This window comes from Protopterus annectens, chromosome 10.part0 (genome assembly GCF_019279795.1).
Source record: "Protopterus annectens isolate FY-2018-M chromosome 10.part0, PAN1.0, whole genome shotgun sequence".
Taxonomy (NCBI): Eukaryota; Metazoa; Chordata; order Ceratodontiformes; family Protopteridae; genus Protopterus; species Protopterus annectens.
This window is the reverse complement of record NC_056744.1, coordinates 1,455,759,710-1,455,775,938: the sequence shown is the minus strand read 5'-3', so window position 1 is coordinate 1,455,775,938 and position 16,229 is coordinate 1,455,759,710. Positions and strand designations below refer to the sequence as shown.

The 16,229-nt window shown below is 41.8% G+C and overlaps 1 protein-coding gene across 1 annotated transcript in view; it reads left to right on the top strand.

Annotated features, from left to right (window-relative positions):
* Nucleotides 1–16,229, top strand: part of LOC122812844 (zinc-binding protein A33-like) — a 101,354-nt gene that overhangs the window by 80,005 nt on the left and 5,120 nt on the right. The window contains exons 4-5 of the mRNA XM_044084888.1: nt 7,055–7,077; nt 7,167–7,291. Of these exons, the coding sequence (XP_043940823.1) occupies nt 7,055–7,077; nt 7,167–7,291 (148 nt within the window). The remainder of the gene's footprint in view (nt 1–7,054; nt 7,078–7,166; nt 7,292–16,229) is intronic.

The following is a 16,229-nucleotide window of genomic DNA, read 5'->3' as shown; positions in this document are numbered from 1 at the left end:
CTTTTTGGCATTTAGCTTGAGACCATGGCTCTGGCACCAGTTGTCTGTTTCTATGAGGCCCTTTTGGAGGATGCTTGTGTCGGCTGGAGAGTCTATTATGGCGCCCAGTTTGCCACAGTCCTTCCGTGTTGGCCTGTACCTCCGAGAAATATATACCGAACAAGAGGTCCCAGGACTGAGCCTTGTGGGATGCTACTTGTAACTGGTTTGGAGTCTGACATGGCTCCAGCAATTCTAACCATGTGGGTTCTGTCCTTGAGCCAGTTTGCAACCCATCTAGTGACATAGGGGTTTATATTTAAGCTGGTGAGCTTATCTATAATGCCCGAGTGGGGTATTGTATCGAAGGCTTTTGTGAGGTCCAGGTAGGCTGTGTGGACCACCTTCCCCTCATCAATGGCCTTGGTGACTGTTTCAAAGAAATCAACCAGGTTTAAGAGGCAGGATCTGCCCTTAAAGCCGAACTCTGAAGGATCCGGTGTCTGTAGGTCCCCAATATCTTTATTTATGAGGTCCATGATGATCCTTTCCATGGCTTTGCAGACCAAGCTAGTCAGGCTTATGGGGTGATAGTTTCCAGGATCCGTTGAGGCACCACCTTTGTGGAGAGGGACCACTGTTGCTGTATGCCACTCTTTGGGTACATATCCTGTAGTAAGGCTGATATTGAACAGTAGTTTTATGTTTGGGTTTAGCTCTTCTTGGAGTTCATGTAGGACGCAGCCCGGGATACCATCTGGTCCCATTGATGCTGTGTTTTTTGCTTTGGAGAGGGCAGCTCTTACCTGAGCATCTGAGATGTCAGGGGGGCAGCACTCTGCTGGGATAGATATTTGCCCTTTTGGTGGGGGGGGGGGGTTACGCTGAACCTGTCAGCTAGGATGTTGGCAATGTCTGTGGGTTCGGTGTATTTTTTGTCATTTTGGACTAATTCTGAGCATATCTGGGAATTCCCACCCAGGTTCCTAACATAACTAAAGAAAGCCTTGTGATTAGTGTCCTGTGCAATTTTTCCTCTCTAAGCTGGCCTTAGACGATTTTGAGTGCCCGTAGTTTTTTGCTAATACTGATCAGAGATGCCTTCCCTTTTTGGGATTTTGCTCTGTCATGTAGTAGCTTCCTCCTTCTATTGTATAGTTTGTTTATGGTTGGGCTCCACCAGACAGGACGTCTGCCTTTGGAGGATTGGGTCTTGGTTTTATTTGGGATTGCATGATCCATGCATTCCTGAAGGTGTTCACAGAATGTGTTTATAAAGGATTCTGCGGTCTGGGACGTATTTTTCCACAGGCCCGGGGGCTTTGTAGGATTCCACCTCGGTTTTGAGGAGTATGAAATTTGCTTTAGAGAAGTTTTTCACTGTGGTTTTCAGAGCAGGGGGTGGAGTCGGGATGTGAATATCCAGTGAGATTAGTTTATGGTTATGAAAAATAATTCCTTCTTTCTTCTTTAGGGTAACTCAGTTTTTATATTCCAGTCTCCTTGGTATACTTTCTACAAATGGTTGACTGTTGCAAGAATGAAACTGCATCATTCTTGGTTCTTTAATATCTAATTAGCACCATGTAACTTGTGCTACATGAAGCACAACATTTTCAGATAATGTGGTGATTTTACATTTTCATGCATGTTCTATACCTTTTTAATTCTGAATGTGATTAGCTTATTTTCTCATTTCCCATTTAATCTAAGTTGTAACATAAGTACTGTTAATTATTTTGGCTTAAGGCCTCAAAGTTTCTAACCTTCTGCTTTTAATTAAGAAAACCTTTAATGTTTGTAGAACAATAAAAAACTGATAATCCACAACCAGTCCATTTTTAAAACTATAAGTAACGATAAGAATTTCAACTGCACAAATTTCCAAAATTAACTCCAAATCTTGAAATTGGTCAGTTCTGAAATTATTACTAATTGAAGAATCAGTAAATTACTTTAATACCAAAACAAAAGTTGCTCCTTTTGCTCTCAAAAGAAACCAGACATAAAATGCTACTTGGAAATAGGGCTTGGGCCACTTCAAGGACCACAAAACCCCCCCATAGATCAACTTCAATACAGACAGGTAAGAAATGAAACAAAAATCTACCACATTAGACAAGAAGTCCTCTACAAATGCCAAAACAAGCCACAGAAGTTTTGGGTAGGTATAAACAAGCTTCTTAGTCAAAGGACAGTCCTCCACTCCTACCCCCTTGGATTCTAATCAAAACCCTCCAGCAGAAATTGCCAATACTTTTAACAGCTTCTTTTTACAACAAATCCAGAACCTAGCTAACCAGTTATCCCCTGGATGCCCATATTCTCCAGCCACTACACCCTGCTCCCAACTCCCCTTAACTTCAAACCAGTTTGTACATCTTTGCTCCGGAAATTTTTTTTAAAGCCTACCACCCTGTCGGCTGATCTCCTCCCTGCAGAATATCTACAAAAAGCTGCAGGATGCCATAGCATACCCAATTACTATCCTGATCAATAGAACTATAACTGAAGCATCCATTCCCTCAGTCTGGAATATATCCCATGTCATCCCACTCCATAAAGGGTGCAGCTCTGAACTTTCAAAACTATAGACCCATAGCTATTCTGTCCCCCTTCGCTAAAAATAATGGAAACTTGCATCCACAATAAACTCCTGAACTAATCTTCTAGCTAACACCCAACATGGCTTTAGACCATTCCATAGTACAACCTCAGCCCTCCTCTACTTCTCTTATGTCATTAATCAACACCAAAACAATAATAAACTTCCTCTGATCTTTCAAAAACCTTTGATATGGTAAACCACCAAATAGTCGCACTTTGAAATCCATCTAGAAGACCAGGCCATCCAATGGTTTCAATCCTATCTAGATAACAGGCTATCCTATGGCAGAGCAAATTATCCACCCTTTTACCTATCAACCTTGGAGTACCCCAAGGCTCCATACTATTGTTTTCCATTTTCATCAATGATTTGTAGAAGGTCATCATAAATGCAACATGCATTCAATATGTGGATGACTCCACTTTAGTATGCTCTGACGCTTCACCTACAGAGTTGCAGATTCTATCCCAAAATACTTTCAACACAGTTAAAAATGGCTCCTTAACAGTCATCTCATGTTAAATCCTATTAAAACCAAACTGCTGCTTTTCTCCCCCACTCACAGGTCTGCTCCTATAACCTTTACATTAAACTCCAACAACTGCACCATTATTTCTCCAGATTCCTCAAACTGTTTACCTTAAGTTTGATCTGCATATCAGTAAAACTATTAAAACAGTTACTAAAAAAAACTTTGCTCGCTATATAGGATCAAGCCCTTCCTAACGCCATAAGCCAGAACTGTAATTGCTCATACATATCTACTCTCCACCCTCCTCTATGCTTCCCCTCTATTTACAAACCACAGCAAAACTGACCTTAAACTTTCTAGCAGCTACAGTCATATTGCTAGAATGATATAGCCTACAGAAATCACTGTCATAACCTAAACCCTCCTAGGATGACTTGAACTGCCTAATCTACTTCAGGTTAACCAATTAATAGTTACATGCACGATCCTGTACCAACCAGGTAATGCACCCGTACTTAACCTCGATCCTGTACCAACCAGGTAATGCACCCATACTTAACCTCATCACCCCCCACAGTAACCTTGACGCACTTCGTTCATCTGAAAGACTACTAGTTCAACCTCTCAAAATCCAACAACACAGCTGGTAAATCTTAATTTGCTAACAAAACTTGGATTCTCTTTCTGCTTATCTTACATCTAAACTCTCTCCGTTCAAGAAAAGTCTGATTCAGTACTTTAAAAAACGATGGCTGTCGTTGTCTAACCATCACTCGTGGACATGAAGGACTTCTACCTACACTTCATTGTTTAACTTATAAATCCTATTCTCTCCTTGGATCTACTACCAAGTTAGCCTACTAGGCATTCAATACCCTATCATTCTTAAAAACACGGTCTAGAATTTTCCATCTGAATAAAAATGTAAGTTTGTTTAAATCTGTGTAAAACTCTCTTTATTTGTAACAATTTGTTGAATGTCTTTTTGGAGCTTTTCTCCCCAGGCCTCTGCTGAAAATGGACATGTATCCAGTCGAACTATCCCGGTAAACAAATATAAAATAAATAAAAAAAAAAAAATAAAATAAATGATGACCTCCATATATAGTTGAAACAAATGGTCCTCAGTTTTAATGTTAACTGAAATTAATTTGAACTGATTTCCTACTCAACACAGTTTTCTGGGATTTCACATAAACCAGATTTACTCTTCCCCTAAGTACAACCAAACCCTAGTAGCATACTACAGCATTCTTAAATCTTTCCAAACTGCCCACATGTTCTCGTTTTCATTTTTCTTTTTCTCACATAATTTTAGTTCAAAATGTTCCATTATACCTTTTCTTATTTTATTTTAACATTTGTTGACCGGGAATGTCCGACTAGGTTCCACAGATCCTGTTTTCAGCAGAGGCCCGGGGAGAAATGCTCCAGAAGCATAGAGTACCCGGAGGAAACCCACGCGAACGCAGGGAGAACATGCAAACTCCACACAGAAGGCACCCCAGCTGAGAATCGAACCAGAGAACCTCTTGCTGTGAGGCAACAGCATTAACCGCTGCACCACTGCGCCGCCCAAAGTATGTCCTTCTTTCCTAGCCGACATGACTGCCATCATATTCTATCCTAGGCCCAGTTAAGAATTTTTTAAACCTTCCAACAAAGTCTCTTCATAGACCCACAGCTAGGCTTTAAAGAGGGCCATGACAACAATTTATATTGCTGACCATCTTCTTGGCTATGGAAAAAAGGTGGCTAACTGGGGCTGTTTTTACTGAACTACTTGGAAAGAATAGACTCTCCATCCTCCTCTACAAATGAAATGCTCTAGTTTTGGAAATAATGTACCCTATTAACCTCACTAATGGAACTTTTATATTCCAAGCTAGTACGCTATAAAATTGTTCTCTGCTGGAGTCCCCTGAAGGGTCTGAAAAATAACATTTTGCGCAAAACTGGACCACCCTCTTCCTTAAGCGAGTCTGACTTTTTTTCAAAAAGGACAACACAAACATCTTTACTTGTCTTATCCAAAATTCTTAATGTCAAAACTGACACGTGCTCTTCAGCTTCCAAAAGAAGCTTAACTGCTCCCCTACACTGATCATTACCCTGACTAATCAACCAATAAGCATGGTTGAACAGTACTAGTACCCTGGCCTAATAATGCATCAGCATTGTGATTGCAAATGTTACTACCTAAACAAAATGGTCCTACACTTTCAAAACCACCTTGCCCACATAGCCAGAAAAGCTCTAGCAAGAACGTATTTATCTTGAGGCTTGAATAAGTCCTACTAGTTACTACCCTACACTTTTTTTCATATAACACTTTCATTTGTATTTCACCCCAACTGTCTCTCACTCAGCAAAAGACAAACTAGCTTCCAGTCACAGCTTGTTCAACAACCCTATCCACTCTTGGGTTTTAACATACTAAACTTTTTCGTCCCCTTCCTAATAAAAAAAACTCTCTCCCTATTCATTTAGAATCCAGGGCGATATCACCCTCTCATCTATCCATCCTCCTCTTGGCCTTGACGCAGACAAAAAATCTTTCAGTCTAATTAACCCTGCAAACTGGAGCCATCTCCCAGCAGAAATCTGGCAGTTCAGAAAATAAAGTACACCCAAGTCATGTACAAGTGTACCTGTTTATAAACCAATAACCCACACCTCCAGCTATACTCCATCTTGTTCCTGTATTCACAAATGGGACTTTTAATTCAAATTTACTTTGTAGACTTCACCTTGCTGTATTAAAGCTTTAGGAAATTGACTGTATCCACTGCACTAATCACCAATGCGTCCTCTAACTGCATTTTTCACAACATTCTACTCACCAGTTTTCGGGCCATGCTTTTACATAACAAAAAATGTTGGGCTATGCCAAAGGTTATTATATGTATATTTGTAATCTCTCTCTTGTGTTTTTTGGCTTTTTGCAACTGGGCTGTGGCTGAAGAGTCTAATCACCTGATCAACAAGTCTAGCAGTTGGAGAATACGACTACAGCTCCAACTTGTTAATGAGCAGCTACCTATGCCACGGGTAAAGGGTTTGAATCTTTCTACCTTCATTGCCTACTGTGTAACCTTGAGCAATTAACCAGATACTGCTTTGGGCAATGCTTTTCAGTGGTCACCTTTACTATATGCTTAGTAACTACTTCTGAATAACCTGTTCGGATTGTTAATGGCACCAATCAATTTAACTTGTTTTTGATGATGTGATATTCTGGATCCAGAAGAAAGGATGATAAAGTAGCATCATATTCTTGATCTTAAAACAGCTCTTCACTAATCCACAGCTTTAACTAGAGAACTCCTGTATTACATTTAAATCATTGTTCAAGATTTACTGAATGTTTTCCAGCTTGGAAAAAATTAAAGCTTGCACTGTTTTCACTCGTCTCAAGAGTCCAAATCTTAAAAACTGTATGCAGGATGTTCATGCAACCCATTCAGAGCTGGCAACTTGTAGAATTGATGGAAACAAAATACAGGAATACTACAGAATTCCACTTTGTGTTTCCTATCCACAAAAAAAATGGTTTCATTAGTCAAAACATACTTGATGTTTAACTAGCATTAAGAGAGAATGTTTAACTAGCATTGAGAGACTAGAGTACAGCATATAGTGCTGTGTTATTGCACTCCTTTTTGTCTGCTTTGGGAAATACTATAGGATTTGTTGTCTGAATCTACAATGTTGGCTTTGAATGCAGTGAGAAATGCATTTAGTTTAAACTTGACCACCAAATCTGAAAGCAAAGTATTAACTGGGTTTTTATTACATTTTGCAAAAGTTTGAAAAATTGTAGTGGATGTTTTCATCCTCCTGCATTCGCATGTTCAATCTGTATGCATTTTCATACAATATGCTCACTGCAGAGTGTTGATATTGCTCCTTATTAATCATGTTTGCACTCAATTGATGAGAGGGAATAGTAACAAATGGAAATTAACATCAATGTTCCTTTATAATTCATACAGGGAATAAAGGATCATGCCCAAAGGTATTTATATATTTATTTACACATTGCTACAGTTCTGTATTTAATTGCAGTCCTGTAGTCTCAAAACTAATGATGTGACCTTTTCTTAGGTTCACAAAGTTTGAGGAGGAGGATGTTGAATTAACATTGGTGACTGAAGACCTAAACCTGGGGATGTACAGCTACTTTCTACAGTATGAAGTTTGGAAAGAAATGAAGTGTGTTCTTTCCCTTGGTAAGGGAGAATGGGCATCGTGGTGATGAAAGCGATCAGTTAAGTCTGAGCTAAACAATTTTAAGAAATTAAGTCAAGTATAGAAGACCTGTATATACTGCTTGCCTACCCCCTCCCAAGTTCAAATACATTCAGTTGTTTGAGCCACACTCCTCCCAAAACCCTTTCTTGGGTTAGGGTACTACAGCCTCTAGTATTGCCTGTGAATAGACCTCATTGTCTAGTGTCACTCTTGCATTCAGTTGTTTAGATCAGAGGACTTAGACTCCAACTTTTTAATGAGATGCTTTTTGGGCCAACTAAAAATGAAGGGGACAAACTCGGGGGGGGGTGCAAGATGCTGTTTTAACTCCTAGCACTTACTAATGCCTCGCAACTTCATGTAATAGATAAAACTAACATGATCCTAAGCTAACATCACCCCTTTTCACAGCAGCCCTACTGTGGTTATTAGTCTGTCCCCCAAAAAAGGCTTCTAATAGGTTTAGAATAAATGCAAACTTTTATGAAACTAATACTTGGAATTCTAGAATGCAAGAACAAGTTTTTTTGTTGTTTTTTGTTTTGTTATCTGCATATTTCATTTAACTGGAATTTTCTATTTTTCATTAATTCACAGAATTTTTTATACTACTCTGGGAAGCCATGGCAGCCACCCCTTACTGGGGAGTGTGTAATACTGCAATCCAATAACAGAATGAAGTTATAGCATGTTTAACTTCCACATGTGCACTTGAAAGCTAACCTTGCAGAGCTGCTGAGAAACTTGATATTCCAATATGTAATCAGCCTCTCCAGGGTAGGATCTAGGAGAATAAGAGATTGTATACTCTGGTCAGCTTTACTGAAAAGGATGCTTCACCATGTTTCAGCAGCCTCTACAATGGTGCATTAAAGCTTATGCTGACTATATACAGCGAAACACCAATACATCTGTGAATCAGGTTGAAATCACCTTTGTATGGTTTTCAGAAGGTGCTCAGGATGGGAGTTTGCTAGACTTCCCACAGAAGTGGTGCAGTGAACCTAAACACCTTGGACCTAGGGTTTTTTTCATTGAGGTATTCTCATAGTATAGCACAATGCCATTATGCAAAGTCATTTCATACAGCTTGACAATAAATTGCAAAAGAAAAGTACATTTCATGTTGCCTAATGCCCCAGCCCAGCTTTAACAATTGGCTTAATTTCTGGTGTCATTCCAAGGGGATCCAATACCCGAAAGCCTGGGAAGACATGATTGGCAAACCACAATGCTTTGCCAGAGATGGCCTGCAGCTGTCGATCTTGGGCTTCAGGCTCCTGGTAAAGGCTCTTGCCAACCCTATAGTGCCTACTTCAGGCAAACCCATGTGGTCAAAACTACTAACATGAAAATTTCATCAAAAGACAAATTAAAGGTCATGCTGATAAATGCTAGGAGTCTAAACATGAAACTGCAATCATTGCAAGCATTCTTAACCCTGGAAGATGCCGAAATTTGTGCAGTCACAGAAACTTTGTTCAAAGCTGTGGAGAGAACCCCATCCATATCAGGTTACTCATCCTAGCACACATTCATACCCCAAACCATGTGTGGCAAAGCAAAAGGAGGTGGAGTTGCAACATGTATAAAAGAGACTCATAAACCTCCAGGCTGGTTAAATAGTATAACACACTGGAGATGCTCCAGGTGCAGTTAACCATTGACAAGACACCTATTCAAATCCTTGGAAGCTACAGCCCCAAACTTTGACTCAAGATGCCCACTCCACCTATCTGGACCTCTTCGAATCCATCAGGATTCAACCCTTTACCCTGATCTTGGGTGTCTTTAACTATTCAATCATGGATTGGAAGAACTAGTCATGGTAAAACGCACATGCCCAGAGATTCCTTGATTTCGTTTATGAAAATGCCTTGGACCAGTTGATTGACACCCTCACAAGAGGTGAAAATATCTTGGACTTAAGTAACCACTGCAGTATCCCGGCAGTGTCCTCCTCCATGGTAAGATCTGACCACAAAGTGGTCACTTTGAAGTCACCATCTCCCCTGACCACCTCCTAGATAGTCAAATGAAAAAAAGCTTCTTGAAAGCTGATTGCACGTTCTGAGGGAATGTATAAACAGCTTCATGGCTCCCACCCCCTGCATAGGAACTGGAACATATGCCCAAACCTACACAAGTACTAATATGAGCACTTGTATAGCTGTATGGAATCAGGAATACCCGACGGAACAAAGTTGTTTTTCTCAAGGAATAGTAAACCTGTCTGGTGGACCAAGAAGGAGCAGGTGCCTAATTGGAAGCAATCTCTCCTTAGTCTGAACAAGCAACTAAGAGCACTAGTAAAATCCTCCAAACTGAGTCCAAGTGGCCACATCTACTAAAGACCATCACAAGGCTATCTTTGATTATGTTCACAAACTCGAGGGAAGCACCCAGATCTGCTCAGAACTGGTGGTAAAGGACACCACATACATACAGCCAACCTGCTGTTAGGTTCAGTGAAAACTTCTCCCCTCATTCCTCACTATCAGTAAATCAGGACATCTCCAGTACCTGCCCCCTTATCTCTAGGAAGCAAGTAATCACTACCCTCTTGAAGGCAAAAAATACAGCCTCCATGGTACCAGATAACATCCCAGACTGCATCCTACATGAACTCTGATGGGAATTTGTGAAACCATTAGGCACATTATCCAACCAAAGCCAGAGTACTAGCTTCATCAGAGCCGAGTGGAGGACACCCACTGTCATCCCTTTGCACAAAGGTGGAGCGTCCACCTATCCATGAAATTGACTCTGCCTAACTAGCCTGATCTGCAAGGCCATGGAGTGGATTATCATGGACCTCATTAACAAGGACATTGGCAACCTCCACACACTTGATCCCACACAATTTGGTTTCATCAAGGGGAGGTCATTCCTGCTAAATTTGGTCGACTACTTTGAGACTGTCACCAAAGCCATGGTCGAGGGGAAGACACTGCACACTGCCTACCTTGACCTGGCTAAAGCCTTTGATAACTATTCCCCACTCTAGTATAACATTCTCTCAACTAGGTGTCAATCCATATGTTACCAGATGGGAGGAAAATAGCTCACTGACGGAACCCACCTAGTCAAAATAGGGGAAGCCACCACAAGCAGCCAACCCATTGAGTGGTGTACCACAGGGATCAGTCTTGGGGAGGCATTGTTTGGGATGTACTTGGTGCAGGCCAAAACCAGTGGGGTATGGCTGACCAAGTTTGCAGATGACTGTAAGCTGGGCACTGTCATCTGTTCCCCCTAGTGAATGTGGACATCCTCCAAGAGGGTCTCACCCAAACATATGACTGGTGCCTCAAACTGAATGCTAAAAAAATGCATCATCCCCTTTGGGGAGAGTGATGTCCCCACAAATTTTCACATTAATAACAAGGTCCTAACATGCAATTGGTCATAAGGGACTTGGGCACCCAGGTTGATAGCAAAACCGACTACCAGCATATTGCCTCCATTGTACGGAAAGCTTTGTACATGGCCCATCTCATTAGTGAGGGTATCTCATTCAGGGACAAGTTGGCTTTCCATTCAAGGACCCATACCCTGCACAGGCTAAAGGCCCTGTCACTCTAGTCAGACTCCTCAGTGGTGGTCTCTGTCTGACGTACAAAGCAATCTCAGACCCAGTCTTGATGGGCTTGCTGCATATCCGCAAGTCTAGCTCCACTTGAGTAACCTGCATGCATGACCCCAACCTGGTCTGTGACATCAATAGGACTTGTTGTTGGGACAGATTTGTGTCCCAGAGACTCCCCCTTCGGTGGAACAGACTCCTGCTCCACATCAAGCAGAGTACCTCGACGCTTTTTAAGCGTAACCTGGATAACTGGATGGGAAACGGAGAATACACCCCTGGGATTCCACCTGTGTCCCTGCTAGACAGAGGTATCAGGTGATGACATGTCAGAACATGGGCTAAATTCTTGGCTAGGCTTGTAAGGACCTCAGGGACAGCAGCCTAGTAACTTCCTATGAAGTCTTTTTAATGTCCAGTAGTGTTTTAGTACCACAGGCAAATTTTAGTGCTGGACTAAAGGCAAGTTGAATTATTTGACTTGGCTAGCTGCTGCTCATCATGGATAAACCACATGCTCAACAGCATTGCTCAGAAGAGACCATACATCTGGTCAAAGCTCAATAATATATTTGTGCCCTCTGGGATGTTGTAGATTCTGGACAGCTAGATCAAGAGGTGCAGTTTTCTCATTTGAAGACTATTTGTGTTTGTGCCCAGGGCACCCAGAATTGTAGTGAGATCATACTGGAAAGGTCCTGCAACTGCTGCTTTGTGTAGAGTTAACTACCACTTCCAAGGGACATATAGCAAGGGAGGTCAGGAGTGTCTGAATAGATACTGGACCTCCCTAGCTGCAATGGTGCAAAGAAGCTGTGGCCAAAAGGTATTAATTGCTTTTCATTATGATGATCCTGGGATCTACAGATGTATACCAGTGATGAGGAAAACCACTGTGGGCTTAGGTCAAGAAGTCGGAAGCACAGGCCTATATGTTTCAGACAATAGAAAATAAGTTTCAGAAAGTACAATAACTTCTTGGCATTTGTCTGTGTAAAAATTGATCTCCAAACATTCAGAAGTACAATGTATTACGGTCTCCCCAAGATCATTGGACAGTATAGTGTGTCAAACGGGGCCATGCTGGAAGTATTAGTGGACTATTGGAGCTGTGATAAATCAAGGAGCTAATATTACAGCAATTGGTTACTATGTTTTATACTTGGGAAATTTAGTAGAACTACAACTTAAGCTCATATGTACAACCTACGAAACATTATTTTAGGTTTCAAGCAACATACTTCATTTTAGACTTTCAAGCAATATACTTTGGAACATTAGAGATCACTGTCTTCTGTTTCTGATGAGCACTGATGAGCAATCAAAAAAAGTAGAGCACTTTTTATTCAGCTTTGTCGTAAGTTTATCAGACAGGGAGATTTACATGACTTTGTGAATCTTTTGAAAAGGTATAACAAATTGCCTGTATGCACACTTGATAGTAGCTTGCAAACTGCAGCTAATGCATTATTTGCTACAATTTCAAAACCCAGACATTGAATTGGTTACTGTAGGATAGTATTACCTCTCTCCTCCAGTGATACTCGAGACTGTTTGTGGATATCGGTCAAGTTAGTCAGGAGGGAATGTTCTTTACACTTGTAATGTACAGGTCTATGTTAAATATTCGAACATCCAAAATGTCTAACATTACATGGTCAAGACCAAATGTTCGACATTTGGATGTTCGAACATTTAAAAAAAAAAAAAAAAAAAAACAGAAAAAAAGGGCAAGCCCCCCTGCACCCTCCATACCCCCCTACTTAAATATACCAACGCCGAGACCGCACTTCAGTGTAGAAATTCTCCCTATCTGCACTGAACGGTGCTGTTGAAAGTCTAACTTCGAGCACTCAATTTCAAATGTTTGGTCTCTACCATGTAACGTTCAAAATTTTGAGCGTTCGAAGATTTGACAGGTACCCTAATGTACCTATGTTACAGTTGGGGATGAAAGAGGGGGCAGAACCTACTATTATCATTGCAACTTGGACCGGTCTTGAATATTTTGACAAGATAGGCTCCTTTGATAATGCAAAAAATTGGAAAATGCCATCAAATTTATGAAGTGATGGTATCTGGGACCTAACACAAAGCACAAACCAGGCATCCAACACAAGGTGATATTATGAGGGCTATCATTGGGGAGAATGATAGAGAAATGCAAAAATTGTATGAACACATTAGGAGACTTGACCATCTTGTGACTAGCCCTGAGTAGCATCCTGCCTTCGCCCAGAATGATACCACAGTATAAGGACAAAATGATTGACTTCAATAATTGGCTAAGCTTCTGGTGTCATTCAAAGGGGATCCAGTATCTGTCTGCCTGGGACGACATGATTGACAAACCACAATGCTTTGCCAAAGATGGTCTGCATCGGTCGCCCTTGGGATTCAGGTTACTGGCTAAGGTTCATGACACCCCTATAGTGCCTTTTTAGGCAAAGTTCAAAGGACAAAACCACCACCGTAACAGGTACAAGCATGCAAAATCTGATAGTAATGCTACTCTATGCTAGAAGTCTAAACCTCAAACTGCACTCTCTCAAGGCACTCCTAAAAATGGAGAACATCAATATCTGTGCAGTAACTGAGACCTGGTTCAAGGCTCCAGAGAGCACCTCTGCAATACCAGGCTACAACTCTTACCACACTTTTCGGCCACCAAACCAGGACCGAAACACTAAAGGTGGAGGAGTGTCAATATTCACCAAGGATATTCATACCACCAGGCTAGTTGCCCAACACAATGCGTCTGAAATTCTCCAGGACCGAAACACTAAAGGTGGAGGAGTGTCAATATTCACCAAGGATATTCATACCACCAGGCTAGTTGCCCAACACAATGCGTCTGAAATTCTCCAGGTGCAACTAACACCTAGGTAAGACTGCAATCCAAATTGTAGCTTGCTACAGATCCCCCACCATACCCCAAGATTCTCACTACACCTTTCTAAACCTACTGGAAAATATTAAGATAGAACCAAACACCCTAATACTTGGTGATTTTAACTACCCTGCCATTAACTGGGAAAACTACTCCTGTACCAACACCTTTGCCCAACGGTTCTTGGAATTCATAAATTCCAACGCCTTGGATCAGCTAATCCATAGTCCCACCAGGGGCTCCAATATCCTAGACCTCGTCATTACCAACATGGGAAATTGATGCTCTACACCTATGGTCACCCCCTCGTTAGTCAGGTCTGACCATAAGCTAATCACCCTTAACATCCACATCCCACCCCCCAGTAAGGAAACCTCCATATAAACTTCTCCAAAGCCAACTTCATGCTACTCAAGTTCATGACACCCATGCAGACGGGAACTGAAAGTTCCAGCTGCTGAATCCTACACTAAGGCACTGTACGAGCACATCCACTCGTGCATGAATCGTGCCATCCCAAAAAGAACCAAGATGCTCTCATCCAAAAAAAAAAAAAAGGAAGCCAATCTGGTGGTCCCCTGCCATAAACAAACTTTTTACAATAAAAGGAAGAAACTGTTGCAGGAAAGAGAAAATCCCAGGATGCAAAAAACTTCCCTTATCAGCCTCAGTAAGAAACTGAGATCCATCATAAAATCCTCCAAAGCTAGTTACGAAAATAAAATTGCCAAAGATTCCAAAGACAACCACAAGGCATTCTGTAACTATGTCAAGAATCTAAATGACAATGCTCCGATCTGCTCGGAGCCAAAACAGAATGGCATTAAATGTACTGATCCCAAGGATATTGCCAAAGTCCTGGCAGATCGATTCAGTGCCAACTTCACCCCCCTCTCACACCCTAAATGGCCCATCTCAATACTGGAAGATTGCCAAAAGTGCCAACTTCACCCCCCTCTCACACCCTAAATGGCCCATCTCAATACTGGAAGATTGCCAAATTCGGTAATAATGGCCACACAGGCAAAAAATGCACTCTCCAAAGCTAAGAATACAGCATCCATGGGACCAGATGACATCCCGGGCTGTGTACTACATGAACTACAATATGAACTGGAACCTCACCTAAGTGTCATGTTTAATCATAGCCTCACCTCAGGTTTTGTGCCCACTGAGTGGCACAGAGCTACAGTTATCCCACTCCACAAGGGGGGTCTACCTTGGATCCCGGAAACTACCGTCCCATCAGTCTTATCTGTAAGGCCATGGAGCGTATTATCATGGAACTTATAAGCAAAGACACTGGCAACCTTCAAACACTGGACACCACCCAGTTTGGGTTTGTGAAGGACAGATCTACTCTCCTGAACCTGATTTGACTTCTTCGAATCAGTCTCCAGAGCCATGGGCAAGGGTAAGGTGGTCCACACAGCCTATCTAGACCTTGCCAAGGCCTTTGACACCATCCCCCACTCTGGAATCGTAGATAAACTTACTAGGCTGGGCATTAATCCCTAAGTCACCCAATGGGTTGCTAACTGGCTTACTGATAGAACCCATACTGTAAAAGTAGCAGACTCCAAATCCAGCTCCAGACAAGTGAAGTACCTCCAAGTTCAGTCCTGGGACCGCTCTTGTTTGGCATCTACTTCTCTGAAGTACAGGCCAACACTAAGGGACTCTGGCTAACAAAGTTCGCAGATGACTGCAAACTGGGAGCCATTACTGAATCCCCAAATGATGTGGATACTCTACAAAAGGGCCTTACAAAAATAGATGCTTGGTGCCAGAGCCATGGGCTCAAGCTCAATGCTAAGAAATGTATAGTTATCCCGTTTGGGGAAAAAAACATGTATCCATGAATTACCATATAGGTGGCAGTACACTAAACACCGAAAGTGTGATAAGATACTTAAGGACACAAGTGGACAGTGGTCTCACCTTCGATAACCACATCGCCACAACAGTCAGGAAATCCTATGTGGCACACCTAATCATCAAGGGCTTTTCATCCACAAAAAAGGAGGCCATTGTCCCACTGTACTCATCCCTCATTAGACCCATTATAGAATATAATGCCCCGTTTGATATGTACCTCTCAAGACATCTGCAACAACTGGAAAGGCCGCAGAAATACCTCACTAAACGAATCACAGGCCTAAAGCAGATGCCCTACGTTGACCGCCTTAAAACTCCAGCTATACTCTGTCACATATCGTCTACTCGTAGGCTATCTCTCCTTAACATACAAGGCCATATCAAACCCAGAGCTGTTGGACATGCTACACTTAAATAAATTCTAATCCCTCAGAGCCACACGCTCCAGGGATCTAAACCTTGTCAACACAAACATGCTGGAGGGATAGTTTCCTGACCCAGAGACTCCCCAGACTCTGGAATAGATTGCCCATACATGTCGAGCAGAGTGCCTCTTTGGCCC